This window comes from Heterodontus francisci, chromosome 19 (assembly GCF_036365525.1).
Source record: "Heterodontus francisci isolate sHetFra1 chromosome 19, sHetFra1.hap1, whole genome shotgun sequence".
Taxonomy (NCBI): domain Eukaryota; kingdom Metazoa; phylum Chordata; class Chondrichthyes; order Heterodontiformes; family Heterodontidae; genus Heterodontus; species Heterodontus francisci.
This window is the reverse complement of record NC_090389.1, coordinates 79,225,112-79,242,947: the sequence shown is the minus strand read 5'-3', so window position 1 is coordinate 79,242,947 and position 17,836 is coordinate 79,225,112. Positions and strand designations below refer to the sequence as shown.

The 17,836-nt window shown below is 43.9% G+C and overlaps 1 protein-coding gene across 1 annotated transcript in view; it reads right to left on the bottom strand.

Annotated features, from left to right (window-relative positions):
- Window positions 1–11,355, bottom strand: part of twf2 (twinfilin-2) — a 152,921-nt gene extending 141,566 nt beyond the window's left edge. The window contains exon 1 of the mRNA XM_068052070.1: window positions 11,265–11,355. Within this exon, the coding sequence (XP_067908171.1) occupies window positions 11,265–11,289 (25 nt within the window). The 5' untranslated portion in view covers window positions 11,290–11,355. The remainder of the gene's footprint in view (window positions 1–11,264) is intronic.
- Window positions 11,356–17,836: the final 6,481 nt, after the last annotated feature.

The window sequence follows — 17,836 nt, the reverse complement described above, 5'->3', positions numbered from 1 at the left end:
TATTACAGAAACAGAAATAGTGATTTATGCAATCACAAGAGATTATATAAATCCAGAGAATTTAAAAGATGGCTACTTAAGTTTTTCCTTCTTTAGGCGCCTCTGCCCTCCCCATTGGGCTGGCATATGTTCTTTAACATCTGGCAATGCTACTCTTGTTACTGGCCACTGGGAGATGTGTAACAGTGGTATGGGAGGGGTCACTTTCTCTCCATTCCTGTTAAGACCAAGACTTTTCCCTATCTCCAATAACACAGCCAAGATCAGAAATTTGCCTTCACGAGACTGTGAGCTCAATTCCTCAACCTATCATTGTGCAGCATCTAGGACATTCAATATTTAAACTGTTAACAAAAGTAAATTGAATATAGGTGCACATTTAGCAACAAAATAAAGTACCCTGTTCTAGAAAAAGCACTCACTGACCCTGTCAGTAACCACAGTACTTGTTCTGCAACTGCCGTTGCTGCGTGCTGAGAACACATTGTTCTTTGTGATCTCGCAATCTGCAATTTAAACACTACCACTCCTAGTTTCAAAAGTGAGCTGTGCCTATTTAATTGATATTTCACCAGGGGAGTGGGAAAAAAAAAGCTTCAATGGAACAGGACAGTGATACCGCCAAGCAAATGAGCCAACAGCGTAAACTTCTTTTACCTTTTATTGACTACTCATTTACAGATGCACTCTATTATTGGGAGGAAGAGAAAAGTAGTAAAAATCCACTAATAAATAAAGATATACACAATAATTTGATTATTGTTCCATTCTGTACTTAAGTAACACTGTACCTTCAGGCAAAACATCATGGCCAGATGTATAAAGTGTTGTAATCTTTCCAATACTATTGCACCACAGCAGAAAAAGAAAATACAAAATAGACATTCTGCTTAAAACTATTCATTGTATATTAAACATGATAAACTACAGGAACCAAGGTACCTGTGTACATTACAACAGTGTGTACACTTCAAGAGTAGTTCACTAGATGTGACATGCTTTGCAATGTCTTGAAATTGAAAATAAAAGGATGTTATGCTTCAATTATACAGAGAATTAGTGAGACCACATCTCGAATACTGTGTGGAGTTGGTCTCCTTATTTAAGGAAGGATGTAAATGCGTTGGAGGTGGTTCAGAAGAGGTTTACTAGATTGATACCTGGAATGAGCGGGTTGTCTTATGAGGAAAGGTGGACAGACTGGGTTTGTTTTCACTGGAGTTTAGAAGAGTGAGGGGAGACTTGATGGAAGTATATAAGATCCTGAACGATCTTGACAAGGTGGATGTGGAAAGGATGTTTCCTCTTGTGGGTGAGTCCAGAACTAGGGGGCACTGTTTTAAAATTAGGGGTCGCCCTTTTAGGACAGAGATGAGCAGAAATTTTTTCTCGGAGGAGGGTTGTGCGACTTTGGAACACTCTGCCTCAGAAGATGGTGCCGGCGGGATCATTGAATATTTTTAAGGCGGAGGTAGATTGATTCCCTTTCCGAACAAGAATCTAAGGTTATCAGGGGTAGAGCGGAGTGTGGAATTCGAGACACAAACAAATCAACCATGATCTTATTGAATGGTGGAACAGGCTAGGAGGGGCCAAATGGCCTACTTCTGCTCCTAATTCGTATGTTGAGGATACGGAGGGTGCTATAAATAAGTAAATTTTTTTCTGGATAGAAAGAAAACTGCAGCAGATGAGAATATTATAGCTGTAGGAGAAATGGTGTGTTGATTCCCTGTTGCTCTGGTTTTTATAAAAACTTATTTATTCATTCATGGGATGTGTGCATCACTGGCAAAGCCAACCTAATTTATTGCTCAACCTAATTACCCTTGAGGTGAGCTGCCTTCTTGAGCCACTGCAGTCCACATGGTGAAGGTACTCCCACAGTGCTCTTAGGGAGGGAGTTCCAGGATGTTGATCCAGTGACAGTGAAGGAACAGCGATGTATTTCCAAGCTAGGGTGGTGCATGACTTGGAGAGGAGATTGCAGTTGGTGGTGTTCCCATGTGCCAGCTGCCCCTGTTCTTCTAGGCAGTAGAGGTCGCAGTTTTGAGAGGTGTGGTTGAAGGAGCTTTGGTGAGTTACTGCAGTGTACCTTGTAGATGGCAAACACTGTAGTCACAATGTTCTGGTGGTGGAGGCAGTGAATGTTTAAGGTGGTGGATGGGGTGTCAATAAAGTATGTTGCTTTGTTTAGGATAGTGTCGAGCTTCTAGAGTCCTGCAATATAGCTGTTGTTGGGGCAGGGCCTTTGCTATATCTAGTGTGCTCAGCGGTTTCTTGGTATCACATGGAGTGAATCAAACTGGCTGAAGACTGGCCTCTAAGATGGTGGGAATCTCAGGAAGAGGCCGAGATGGATCATCCATTCGGCAGTAGCCTGAAGCCCTCTAGGATATGGGTGAAGCGGGTGGAAAACCTTTTGGAAAGGGAGAGTGCGTTTCTGGAAAATGTGGCTCATGTAGAAACCACTGGCTTAGGAAACAGCAGTATAGATGTCTTGTGGAGGCAGAATGAGGAATTAAGGCCAAGACTGAAGACAGCAAGACCTCAAGGATAGTTTTGCTCCTGGGCCACACATTGGGCAGGTTAGGCCAGGAGAGATTATATCCATTAATGTGTGACTTGAGCGATGGTGTAGGAGGGAGGATTTCAGATTCCTTGAACATTTGGACCAGCTCTGAGACAGAAGGAATCAGCTGAGGAAGGATGGAATTCACCTGAAGATGGATACTGAAGTGCTTGCAGAAAAAGCATATAGGAACATAGGAGCCTCCATAGTCCTCTGGGGTAAGGAATTCCAAAGATTCACCACCCTTTGAGTGAAGAAATTCCTCCTCATCTCGGTCATAAAAGGCCTACCTCTTATTCTGAGATTGTGTACTCTGGTTCTAGATCCCACAGCCAGGGGAAACATCCTTCCTGCAACTACCCTGTCAAGCCCCGTTAAGAATTTTGAATGCTTCAATGAGACCACTGCGCATTTTTCTAAACTCTAGAGAATACAGGCCCAGTCTCCTTAATCTCTCCCCATAGGGTAATCCCACCATCCTAGGGATCATTCTGGTGAACCTTCATTGCACTCCCTCTATGGCAAGTATGTCCTTCCTTAGGTAAGGAGACCAAAACTGTACACAATACTCCTGGTGCAGTCTCACCAAGGCTCTGTACAACTGTAGCAAGACTTCTTTACTCCTGTATTCAAATCCACTTGCAATATAGGCCAACATACCATTTGCCTTCCTATTTGCTTTCTGCATCTGCATGTTAGCTTTCAGTGACTTATGAACAAGGACATCCAGGTTCCTTTGGCCATGAACACTTCCTTATCTCTCACCATTTAAGAAATACTCTGCATTTCTATTTTTCCTACCAAAGTGGATAACTTCACATTTTTCCACATTATATTCTATGGGCCATGTTCCTGCCCATTCACTTAGCCTGTCTAAATCCCCTTGAAGCTTCTTTGCATCCTCCTCACAACTCACATTCCCACATAGTTTTGTGTCATCAGTAAACTTGGAAATATTACATTTGGTCCCCACATCCAAATCATTGCTATAGATTGTTAATAGCTGGGGCCCAAGCACTTATCCTTGTGGGATCGCAACTACCACAAATGGAGCTAAACGCTGCTCAACAATTGATCATAAAATGAACTGAAGCTGCAGATTGGGTTTGAAAGAGCCAGCAGAAATGGGAGGGGCCTGAGACCAGCAGATTGGGCCAACTTGAAAATGACCTGTTTATTCCTACTCTCTGTTTTCTGTCTGTTAACCAATTCTCAATCCATGCCAGTACATCACTCCCAATTCCATGTGCTCTAATTTTGCTTACCAATCTCCTGTGTGGGACCTTATCGAAAGCCTTCTAAAAATCCAAATACACCACATCCACTGGTTCCCCTTTATCTATTCTGCTAGTTACATTCTCAAAAAACTCCAACAGGTATGTAAAACATTATTTCCCTTTTATAAATCCATGTTGACTCTGTCCAATCCTACCATTATTTTCTAAGTGTCTGATTATCGCATTCTTTATAATAGATTCTAGCATTTTCCCTACTACTGATGTCAGTCTAACAGTTCTGTAGTTCCCCATTCTCTCTCTCCCTCCTTTCTTAAATAGTGGGGTTGCAGTTGCTAGCTTCCAATCTGCAGGAACCATTCTAAAATCTATAGAATTTGAAAGATGACCTCCAATGCATCCACTATCTCTACAGCCACCTCTTTCAACACTCTGGGGATGTAGATCATCAGGTCCAGGGAATTGATCAACTTTCAGTCCCATTAATTTTTCCAGTATAAGTTTTTTTTACTAATACTAATTTCTTTCAGTTTCTCTTTAGGAACACAGGAAATAGGAGCAGGAGTAGGCCATTCGGCTCCTCGAACCTGAACCGCTGCCATTCAACTAGATCATGACTGATCTGCTACCTCAACGGCATTTTCCTACACTATCCCCATATTCCTTGATATCTTTAATATCTAGAAACCTATAGTTTTCTGTCTTGAACACACTCAATGACTGGGCCTCCATAGCCCTCTGGGGTAGAAAATTCCAAAGATTCACCACCCTCTGAGTGAAGAAATTCCTCCTCATCTCGGTCATAAAAGGCCTACCTCTTATTCTGAGACTGTGTCCCCTGGTTCTAAACACCACCAGCCAGGGGAAACATCCTTCCTGCATCAACCCTGTCGAGCCCTGTAAGAATTTTGGATGCTTCAATGAGTTCACCTCTCATTCTTCTAAACTCTAAAGAATACAAGCCCAGTCTCCTCAATCTTCCCTCATAGGATAATTTTGCCAGCCCAGGAATCAGTCTGGTGAACCTTCGTTGCACTCCCTCTACTGCAAGTAAATCCTCCCTTGGTTCTCTAGTATGCCTGGGAGGTTTTTTGCATCTTCCTCTGTGAAGATAGACACAAAGTATTTTAGTTTCTCTGCCAATTCCTTATTCCCCACTATAAATTCTCCTGCTTCTGCCTTTAGTGGGCCCACATTTGTCTTTGTTAACTTTTTTTTTTACATACTTATAGAAACTTTTACAGTCTGTTTTTATGTTTCTCGTTAGAGAAAATAGTATATGAAAGTAAACTATCAGCTTCTTGGTACACTCTATAATTTTAAAACTCATTAATATTTTTGTTAAACTGCAGTTATGTGCATTTTATGTAAACTGTTAATATTGCAATATTTCCATTATTTTAATCTGTTGTCACTTCTGGCAATGCGCTCATGAATTTCTTCACCTCCAAATCTAAGACAGTTGGTCAACTGTCTTATACTTCCTGCTGCTCTACATTCCAGATTCCCCCCAACCCTTTGCTTCTATGTACTCTCATCCCTTGTAAATAGATGTGTCTTGTACTCTTAGCTTATGGTCAGACACAGTTGTGTTTTCAAACCTTTTGGAATGGACAGGGGTGTTTTAGCAATAAAGGCACAAATAACACACCCATTTCTTGGCCAATGAAACAGATTACAGCACTGCATATTTTTTAGTACATTGATTGGCAATGCATGGGCCTGTGGGTTGTTTGCTGCCTTTCTACACTCAGTGCACCTTCTCGCCACTCCTTCTTGAGGTTATCCACATTAGTGTTTAAAATAAAAAGATAAAGTGAGCTCAGAAGATAATTATCAATGAGGAATACTATTTTCCCATCTTAATTCATCCATCCTGGAGATCCTAACATCTCACCGTTGTCAAGAATTTCATTATGTCAGTCCCAAAATTATGTTTTACTTGTTTGAACCTGTGTCACCTTTTCTAATTTAATTTCAAGTACTGTTTCACATTAACATTTTCTGTACCTGTAATGATCTTGTATACCTCTCTAAGATCACCTCCTTTGCAGTTGAAAAGCCCAAGTTTCTCCAGTGTTTCCTCATAATTTAGATGCCCGATACTAGGGACCAGCCTCATGGCTCTTCTCAGCCCTACCTTCCATACTTGAATGTCTCTTGTTGTCTGGCGACCACAACTGGGCACAGTATTCAAGGTAAGCCCTGACTAGAGCACTGCAAGGTTCGATTGCTACCTCCTCTGACTTATATTCCACTATTTTGGCTATGTAATTCAACAACATCCTATTGATTTTGTTGATTGCTGCTCTGCATTGGTTGGACATGTTTAATGTCGAGTTTACTAAGACTCCAAGGTCTCTTTTCAACTTCATTCTTAGCTATGTCAACATCATTCACTACGGTGAATAGAAATTAAATGTCAGAGTCCTTGTATCTCAAGCATCCCTTCAGTCAAACAAAAGCATTTTTTTAAACAACCGCTTCTGCACTGTTAAAATATATCGATCTGAAAAGCAAATGATTAAAATGGACAGCTCCATAAACCATAAGTACAACACATGTGTAATGACTCCCAACAGAAGAACTAGCCTTTCAATAGTACCTAGGTCAACAGCTGGAGACTGGAACCGTGTATGAGCATTCATAGCAGAATTTGTGAAAAATAAAGCAAACATGGCATTACTTTGCCAGGCCAATGTATATCTGCACAAAGCCATACTGATAGTCCAGAACTATCTGCATAATCATTGAATGCCAACCCTACTGACTACAAAAGTCAGTATCAATGTATCATCCATTTTCCAAAACAATCCTTTATTTCTCTTTCTAGACACCCGTGGATGTGATGTTTACTAATTTGAGTCATTTACGGCACAGAAAGAGGCCATTCAGCCCATCGTGTCTAAGCCAGCTCTCCACGGAGTTATGCAGTCAGTCCCGCTCCCCGGCCTGAGCCCCGTATCCCTAAGCTGGCCATCCAACTTCCTCTTGAAGTCATTGATCAGCTCAGCTTCTTCCACCCTTGGGGGCAGTGAGTTCCAGGTCATTACCACCCTCTGCGTAAAAAAGTGCTTCCTCATGCTGGCCACAATTACGGCGTCTTGGAGATCCCCTGGCATGCTCTCCTCCTTCCAGATGAGGGAGAGGAGTCCATGTATTTGTGTCAAGAATGCCTCTTCGCTGTCTTTTAAAATTTCTGCAGGAATTCAGTCTACACCGCTGGGCTTATTGATTTTTAGCTGTCGGATGGCCTTTTCAATCTCATGTCAGCTAGGATTGTGTTGAAGTCGTGGCGGGCACTCACATCAAGGACTGAGTCACGATTGAGCAGATCTTCAAAGTGTTCCAATGAGCACTGAGGTACAAAGGTTATAAAACCATGCTATAAAAATGGTTAACGTATTAGCTAGAAGATTCATTTTTTCTTTCTGATGTTCTGCTTCAGAGCAAGTCTGGTAAGTGGTAATGTTGCATTTGGTGTTTGACAGGAACTGAACTTAATCAGATTCACTTTTGAATCGAACATCCTTCTACCTGCTGGCTCTGGAAACTATGTAGTTTAGTCTTGCGACAGGTGGGTGGATCTCCCCTCTCTGCTTCTGCTATCCTATAGTCAGTCAGTTTCCATAACATGTATCATGCTTTTATCTCTATTTGCCTTCGCTGCTGTGTTCAGGCCAGCTGAAAGAAAGTGAATTTTTAAAATCACCATACAAGACAACACTATACAGGAGTGTAGTCCACTTGCCTGTTCATTGTTTGGTGATCTCTCAAACTCTATGTTGCTTTGGATCTCAGACTGAGGTTCTTCACACATGGGCAGTTGGATTGCGAGTAACCCAAAATAACAAAGGTTTCACCAGAACTAGCAGGCAAAACCAACACCCTTTTCACATTTTAAATGCAGCCTAAGTTCCACTTCAAAAGCTGATCTGCCATAAATTCTGATCAAGAACCATTCTACCTCAGATATATTTTTCTCCTATTAATTTTACGCCACTAGACTTCAATTGAAAGTAAGCTTTACTTCACTGAATGAGTTGAGATGATGTTGCATTTTTAACCTAACTTTGCATCATGTGTATGACTGTCAACTGTTTTGATGAACTAATATTTATTTTCGAGCACGATTGCACAACCCAATTCTCAGGACAGTCTACTTAAAAACAAAACTTAAAATCTTCAGAGTTACTTACTATATAAATAGGGTTAAAGAACAGTAAAAAAAAAAGTCCCATCAAATTCCTGTTGGAAAAAATCCTAAAAGATCAAATACCATCAATACCACCAACCACAAAAATGTATATACAATCTAATCAGAACTAATGTACTTCAGGGCCAGTTGACAGCCTCACTAAATCCAACTGCACCCTTGCATTATTCATGCATGATGCACATCTTATTCATTATTAAGTACAGCATGTAGCCCAATATTTTGCTGAAAGTTCCTCTCAACAGGAAACAACAAAAAAGGATGGTGATTGTTGCTCATCATTGTGCTGATGATGGCAGATGCCTGACACTGCATGGGGAGCAAAGTGAATTCTCTCAATTAATTAATATTTTAGCCGATGGCCCACTTGTGTTGTGGATAGGTAACACAATGTTCAGTCATGAATATTTATTCAAAGTCTATCTTGTGAGGACTGCCAAGCAGCATCCACCTGATGCCCTCCTGCTTTTGCAAATCAGTCACACACTTCATGGTGGAATCAGAGTACAAATAAATGGGTAATGTGAGCTTGGGATATGCATGTGAAGGGATTAATTTCAATCCTTGCATAATATGACTGCAGATCACACGACCATTCACACCATTATTGACAAAACAGTCATACCTAAGCAATGTAACACAAACCCAGTGGAGCAAATATGATGAGATCATTCCTTCCATTGTCATATGATGAAATAGATGGTCATTTGTAATTGAAGATGTCTTAAGCTTTTGGTGGGCACCTCTACAAGATGATGTCAAATGATGTTTTAATGCAGCTGCACATAGTAGGAACAGGATGCAACGTGAACTCCAAGTACTTGATACGACTAAGCACTCAAGAGCCAAAACTACAAAACATGACTTGCTAAGATGCTAGTACTTGTCATCAGATACTCTCAGCCAATCTGCTTTCACCCTCATTTGTGACGAAGTTGTGTCAAGCAGTAGGCAGGAAGTGAATTTCTGTGTGTACCTTTTTTTAAAAATCAAGAAGGAAAGTTTTTTTGAATTCTTTCCTTCTTTAAATCTTCTATTGCAGCAATCTGCATCCAAAAGGTAGACAAGCAATATGCTTCCTCGCCACCATAAATGATACTCTGACCATTTTATTAAGAGGTTCAGAAGAACAACAAAGACAACTCTTCCCCCTCCCCTCCCTGGGTCCAGAAGCACCAACCTTCTACTTGACACCTCCTGATGACAAACTGTGTAGGGAAAGATGACTGATGAAACACACAGCATGTTGGATAACTACCAAACTAGGTCAATCTAAAGGAGACAATTAAAATTGCAGGCAAAGCTACAAAAACTTCAGACTACTACAACTCAGTTTCATAATTTAATCCCCACCTAATGGCACTGCAGCATCGAAAAGTATTTTTGTGATTTTTAAATAAATTCTACATGTACAGTTAGTGAACAAATTCATGAATTTTACCACAAATTATTTAACTTTAAGAGTGGATTTAAAAGATCAGATATCTGGAGCAAGTACATGTTGTCAATGTGTAAACCTGTAGTAGGGTAAACAAAAGAGATCCCAAGCTGCCATGGGATGTAGAAAGCTTATAAAAAGCATTCTGTTTATACTAAACAGCACAAATTACAACAGGGACCATCTGATTTGATGAAATTGTTTGCAACTGCATTAAAAAAGCTCAACCCGTCTGGGGAATATTGTGCCTTAACGGCACATGATGCCATTGCAGACAACCCTAAACCTTGCTGTCATCATGTAGAATGTACAAAAACAGGCCATTCGGCCCAACATGTTCATGCTGGTGTTTATGCTCCACAACAGTCTCCTCTCTGTTCTTCATCTAACCTTACCAGCATCACATTCTATTCCTTTCTCCATCACATGTTTATCCAGTTTCCCCATAAATGTATCTATGCTATTCGCCTCAAATGCTCCCTGTAATGGACAATAGGTCATAAAAGACCAAGACATTTTGAGAATAACCAAAAATTTAAACAAACAGGCCAAGACTCAGATCTAATTGACAGCACCTTCAAAACATGCATAGCCATTCTAACTAATATTTATCAAATCAATTACAGAGGGAGCAACCTTATGTAACAGCACTGTGGGGGTAACTACACCACATAGACTGCAGGAGGTCCGGAAGGCAGCTCACCACCACCTTCTTAAGGGTAATTAGGGATGGGCATTAAAGTTTGGTTTTGCCAGCGACACCCACATTCCAATGAACAAGTTTGTTAAAAAAAACAAAAAAGTTATACCTTAATACTTGAATCTTTAATCTAACGAATATGTGAATTCTGCTTCCATATTAGACAAGTATCTTTACAAATCGCTTCAAATATATAGATTTCTTAGTGTTGTGGACCATTCCCCAGCTGAGAGCCCCTGGCCTGTGTTGATGCTATTCTGCGACCAGCTGCTAACAATGGCATGGCTGTGGTGTGTCTCGCCTTGTCATCATCCTTCCTTGTAGACTCTGCTCACGAGGCACCAGATATGACTGTCATTGCATCTGAAGGAGCTTTTGTGTCATTCTAAACACTATTATAAGCCCATCCCCCACACTGCCATACAAACAAGGGGCAAGGAGGGGAACCATCTCTTTTTGCTTTACAGACACTGATGGATCTGTTGCCTATTTCCAGTATTTTTTTTTAAAAATCACCTACCAGTTGTGACATACCAACTGCAGGTATTTTTAAAAAAGGTCTTTGCTGCTGCTTTTGGTGTCATATTGGATCAAATTTTCCCAATAAACTACGGTCTGGGGTGTTTATTTTCCACCGAAGTGGGGGTACTGAGCAAAGTGCAAATACTCAAAAGATAATCTAATCCTAGGAAAGCATCACAAACACTGTGCTGCACGTTTTTTTTAATTTAAGGGAGCAGGGAGTAAAATGAGATTTACAGGTTTAAAGCTCATCTTTTGGTCCCCGTCTCTACCCACCCCCCCTCCGGCATACTCAAGCTACACTGATTGTGATAGACACCAGAGACAGCCAATCAGCAAACGTTTCGCGATCCAGACGCCACGATCCACCAATCGGCGCGCCTCATGGGCGGGACCTCTGGCTCCGGGATCAGGGAGTTACGCGCCGGGTTTCCCCAGCAACAGAAACGGGAACGAGAGGGGGGACAAAAACCGGCCATAATTCAAATTAACTGGCGAGTCGGTGCCTCCCGCAAACCGCTGTAGAAATTGATCATCACTGAAATTAATGTTCAAACGGCGACATTGTTTGAGGCTCTTACCGGGTATCCCGGTCTGGTGCGACATTGTTGAGGCGCTGCTCTGGACGCTGATTTACAGGGAGAATAACGGAGCCGGCCGCAAACTGACGCGGAAGGCGGAGCCAAAACCCCTTGGGAGGCGGAGCCAAACCGCCTGGGCTCCCGCTCCATTTCACACAGCCCGGCGACAGCGCCCTCCCACGATCCCGGAGTGACACTGCAGCTCTCCCCTGGCCCCGCCCCGCGGATCAGATGCAAACAGAGCGACATCTAGCGGCCACATATAGATGTGGTGCAAGGTCCAGACCTTCTCTGTGCAGATGCTGCCTGACATGCTGAGTATCAACAGTACTTTTTGTTTTTATTTTAGGCCACATACACAGCTCTCACCTTTAATTCCCCCCCTCTCCAACCGGACAGATACAGATCTACCCCACCCCCTGGCACCCCACCCGCAAGTACCCACACACAGACATGGCTCCCCATCACTCTGTGTCCACATACAGAAACAGCTCTCCTCACCCCCTTGCACCCACACAGCCACAGCTCTTCACCCACCTGCCAGATACAAAGTGCACTGCAATTTCACATCCATCTGCTCCACTCTACCTCCAGTTGCTACAAATGAATGTACAGCTTCCAAAAGCAAGTCAATAGCGTGGCAGCCACACAATGACCTCGCTGGCATCCAATGACTAATGCAACACCCTCAGTGGGCCTACCAACCCCACCTTTGTGACTGGTGGCAGAACAAACCACCAAGTGTGGAAGCTGCAATAAGTTTGCCAACTCTGGGTGGATCTCCTCTAGCCTCATGTCTATCCTGTTTGATATTTAAGGCATCTAAGAAGGTCCAATTAAACAGAGTGGAACCAAGGTACACTAAACAACAACAACTTGTACTTATCTAGCACCTTTAACGTAATAAAATATCCCAAGGCACTTCACATGAGCATTATAAAACAAAGTCCGACACCGAAGAGACCTTGGCCAGAATTTTATCTGGTTAAATCGGGCGTACTCCAAGGCGGCCAAACCAAAAAATGGCAGGCAATGATGTCAGGTCGGGTCCCCAAAGTCATTACATTGAATCCCCATCTTACGCTGGTTGGACAGCGGGCATGATGTATGCGCTGCTCGCCTTCTGATTTAAGGGCCAATTGATGTAATTGAAAATGCAATTGGTAGAAATTTTACAGGGCTGTTCAATTTAATGTCTTGCAAATGGGTCAAAGGTGGGGTGGCAAACCAGGCAGCTTTAAAAGAGCGACAGCCGGTGTGTCAGTGAAGGAGTTGGAGATACTTGATTTTTCATTTCTCTCTGTTTTATTTCTGAGTTAATTGCAAGCTCGGGGCTGATATTTCTGGCTCACCAGGGTTCACCAGAGTGAGTGAAAATCCTGGTAAGGCCACAGCATCAGTGATTTATCCTGGGTAGGGGAGGGGGTATGTGAGTGCGTGTCCTTGTAGCAGGCAGCAAATAGCTGTCCCCATTACATTTTTGGGATGCTGCAGCCATGGGCTGCCCACTCTGGAGGAGGGTCCTCCAGTGAGGAAGAGAACACCACAAGGAGCGACAGGGGAACAAGTGGCCAGGGAAATCAGCGACCTGCTGGCCAACTGTGGCCTGGTTATGGGAGAGTGGCAGAAGGTCACAGAGTGCACTGGGAGCAAACACCTGTGAGGAGACGAGTCTACCCAGTCGGCAGGGTGTACCGGCAGCGGCTGAGCTTTCTGAGCTTTCATGTTGTGGTTGTTGGAGGTCAATCATCTGAGCTCCAGGACATCACTGCAGGAGTTCCTCAGGGTAGTGTCCAAGGCCCAACCATCTTCAGCTGCTTCATCAATGACCTTCCTTCAATCATAAGGTCAGAAGTAGGGATGTTCGCTGATGATTGCACAATGTTCAGCACCATTCGTGACTCCTCAGATACTGAAGCAGTCCGTGTAGAAATGCAGCAAGACCTGAACAATATCCAGGCTTGGGCTGATAAGTGGCAAGTAACATTCATGCCACACAAATGCCAGGCAATGACCATCTCCAACAAGAGAGAATCTAACCATCTCCCCTTGACATTCAATGGCATTACAATCGCTGAATCCCCCACTATCAACATCCTAGGGGCTACCATAGACCAGAAACTGAACTGGAGTAGCCACATAAATACCGTGGCTACAAGAGCAGGTCAGAGGCTAGGAATCCTGAGGTGAGTAACTCACCTCCTGACTCCCCAAAGCCAGTCCACCATATACAAAGCACAAGTCAGGAGTGTGATAGATTACTCTCCACTTGCCTGGATGGGTGCAGCTCCAACAACACTCAAGAAGCTCGACACCATCCAGGACAAAGCAGCCCGCTTGATTGGCACCCCATCCACAAACATTCATTCCCTCCACCACCAACGCACAGTGGCAGCACTGTGTACCATCTACAAGATGCACTGCAGCAATGCAACAAGGCTCCTTAGACAGCACCTTCCAAACCTGCGACCTCTACCAACTAGAAGGACAAGGGCAGCAAATGCATGGGTACACCACCACCTGCAAGTTCCCGTCCAAGTCATACACCATCCTGACTTGGAACTATATCGCCGTTCCTTCACTGTCACTGGGTCAAAATCCTGGAACTCCCTTCCTAACAGCACTGTGGGTGTACCTACCCTGCATGGACTGCAGCGGTTCAAGAAGGCAGCTCACCACCACCTTCTCAAGGGCAATTAGGGATGGGCAATAAATGCTGGCCTGGCCAGCGACGCCCACATCCCATGAATGAATTAAAAAAAAGACGTCGGAGCGCCAGTGCCTTCGAAGACTGTGCCTGTCCCGAGAGACTGTCATATCTCTGTGTGAAATGATGTCAGCGGAGGTCAGCTCCAACTGCGTGGGTGGCCATCCAATTCCGGTGGTAGTAAAGGTCACAGTCGCTCTGAACTTCTATGCTGCAGGCGCATTCCAGGCTTCCACAGGAGATGCGCGAAATCTCACAGTCATCAGCACAGCACTGCATTAAGGTGGCACCAGATGCCGTATTCAGGCGTCCCAACCAGTTCATCAAGTTCCAGACAGACTCTGCCAGTCAGGCTGAGACAGCCAGAGGCTTCAGTACCATTATTGGGTTCCCCATGGTCCAAGGCGTGATTGACCGCATACATGTGGCCATTAGAGCACCTACAGGTCTGTCTGGGGGCCTTTATTAGTTGAAAGGGGTTTCAGTCTATGAGTGTGCAACTTGTCTGTGACAACCTTCAGAGCATATTGCAGGTGTGTACTTGTTATCCAGGAAGCAGTCACAACGCATTCATTCGCCAGAACTCCCAGGTGCCAGTGCTATTCAGCTCCCACCCAGCACCCACCCCCCACCATACTTGGTGATAGGTTACCCTCTGAAGACATGGCTGATGACACCTGTGAGGAACCCACGGAATGAAGCAGAGGAACGGTACAATGCGAGCCATGTGACAACCAGAATCACCATTAAGCAGACCGTAGGTCTTCTGCAGTTGAGATTTCGGATCCTGGAATGCTCAGGTGGTGCCCTTCAGTACTCGCCAGCAAGGGTATCTTGCATTGTTGTCGTCTGCTGCACCTTACATAACCTGGCACTGCAGAGGGGGGAGGCCATGGATGATAAGGACATTGTTCAGCACGAGGCACCCTCTGTTGAGGAGAATGAAAGGGTTGAGGAGGAGGAGTTGGGGGCGCAGCCACTTGAATGTCGGGAGAAGCAGTTGGAGGTTTGCAGGAATTGAGTGCAATGGAAGCTCAGGAGTCAAAGAGTCATACATTGCAGAAACAGGCTCTTTGGCCCATCGTGTCCATGCCGGCCATCAAGCACCTATCTATTCTAATCCCATTTTCCAGCACTTGGCCCACAGCTTTGTATGCTATGGCATTTCAAGTGCTCATCTAAATACTTCTTAAATGTTGTGAGGGTTCCTGCCTCTACCACCCCTTCAGGCAGTGTCTTCCAGATTCCAACCACACTCTGGGTGAAATTTTTTTTCCTCAAATCCCTCTAAACCTCCTGCCCATTACCTTAAATCTATGCCCCCTGGTTATTGACACCTCTGCTAAGGGAAAAAGTTTCTTCCTATCTAACCTATCAATGCCCCTCATAATTTTGTGTACCTCAGTCAGGTCTCCCCTCAGCCTTCTCTGCTCTAAGGAAAACAATCCCAGCCTATCCAGTCTCTCTTCATAGCTGAAATGCTCCAGCCCAGGCAACATGCTGGTGAATGTCCTCTGCACCCTCTCCAGTGCAATCACATCCTTCCTATAGTATGGTGCTCAGAACTGTACACAGTACTCCAGCTGTGGCTGAACTAGAGTTTTATACAGCTCCATCATAACTTCCCTGCTCTTATATTCTATGCCTCGGCTAATAAAGTCAAGTATCCCATATGCCTTCCTAGCCACCTTATCTACTTGTGCTGCTGCCTTCAGTGATCTATGGACAAGTACACCAAGGTCTCTCTGATCGTCTGTACTTCCTAGGGTCCTACCATCCATTGTATATTCCCTTGCCTTGTTAGTCCTCCCAAAATGCATCGCCTCACACTTAGGATTAAATTCCATTTGCCACTGCTCCGCCCATCTTACCAGCCCATCTATATCGTCCTGTAATCTAAGGCTTTCCTCCTCACTATCTACGACACCACCAATTTTTGTGTCATCTACGAACTTACTGATCATACCTCCTATATTCACGTCTAAATCATTAATGTACACTACAAACAGTAAGAGTCTCAGCACCGATCCCTGCGGTACACCACTGGGCATAGGCCTCCAATCGCAGAAACAACCCTCAACCATCACTCTCTGCCTCCTGCCACTAAGCCAATTTTGGATCCCATGGGCTCTTAGTTTCTTAACCAATCTCCCATGCGGGGCATTATTAAAAGCCTTACTGAAGTCCATGTAGACTACATCAACTGCTTTACCCTCATCTACACATCTAGTCACTTCCTCGAAAAATTCAATCAAGTTTGTTAGACACGATCTCCCCCTGACAAAGCTATGCTGACTATTCCTGATTAATCCCCGCCTCTCCAAGTGGAGATTAATCCTGTCCCTCAGAATTTTTCCAATCGTTTCCATACCACTGGTGTTAGACTCACTGGCCTGTAATTACCTGGTTTATCCTTGCTACCCTTCTTGAATAATGGTACCACATTCGCTGTCCTCCAGTTCTCTGGTACCTCTCCTGTGGCCAGAGAGGATTTGAAAATTTGTGTCAGAGCCCCTGCTATCTCCTTCCTTGCCTCACATAACCGCCTGGGATGCATCTGATCTGGGACTGGGGATTTATCCACTTCTAAGCCTGCTAAAACCACTAATACCTCCTCCCTTTCAATGCTAATTTGTTCGAGTATATCACAATCCCCCTCCCTGATCTCTACACCTACATCGTCCTTCTCCATAGTGAACACAGTTGAAAAGTAACTTAAAACGTCACCTACATCTTCCAACTCCGCACACACATTGCCACCTTGGTCCCTGATGGGCCCTACCTCTTTCCCTGGTTATCCTCTTGCCCTTAATATACTTATAAAACGCCTTGGGATTTTCCTTTGCCTTGTCTGCCAGTGTTTTTTCATGCCCCCTCTTCGCTCTCCTAATTACTTTTTTAAGTACCATTCTACACTTTCTATACTCTTCTAGGGCCTCCACTGTTTTCAGCCCTCTGAATCTGCCATAAGCCTCCTTTTTTTTCCTTATCCAATCCTCTATATCCCTTGACATCCAGGGTTCCCTGGACTTGTTGGTCCTACCCTTCACCTTAACGGGTACATGTTGGCCCTGAACTCTCACTATTTCCTTTTTGAATGACTCCCACTAACCTGATGTAGACTTTTCTACAAGTAGCTGCTCCCAATCCACTTTGGCCAGATTCTGTTTTATCATATTGAAATCGGCCTTCCCCCAATTCAGTGCCTTTATTTCCAGTCCATCTTTGTCCTTTTCCATAACTACCTTAAATCTTACAGAATTATGGTCGCTCGCCCACTGATGCACCGACCACTTGTCCAGCTTCGGTCCCTAAGATTAGATCAAGTACTGCCCCTTCTCTTGTAGACTTTCTACGTGCTGGCTCAAAAAGCTCTCCTGGATGCACTTTAAGAATTCCGCCCCCTTTAAGCATTTTGCACTAAGACTGTCCCAGTTAATATTGGGGAAGTTGAAATCCCCTACCATTATTACCCTATTATTTTTACACCTGCCTGAGATTTGCCTACATATCCGCTCCTCTATCTACCCATATGGCCTCATTTGAGGAACCTTGTAAGATATCATCCCTCCTTACTGCAGTGATTGACTCCTTGATCAATAGTGCAATGCCATCTCCTCTTTTACAACCTCCACCAACCCCCACCCCCCCTGCCCCCGTCATGCCTGAAGATTCTATATCCTGGAATATTGAGCTGCCAGTCCTTCCCTTCCCCCAACCATGTCTCTGTGATAGCAATAATATCATATTCCCATGTGTTAATCAATGTCCGCAATTCATCTGCCTTCCTTGTAAGACTCCTTGTGTTGAAATAGATGCAATCCAGCCTTGCATTATTCGCTTGTGCCTTAACAGGTCTATATTT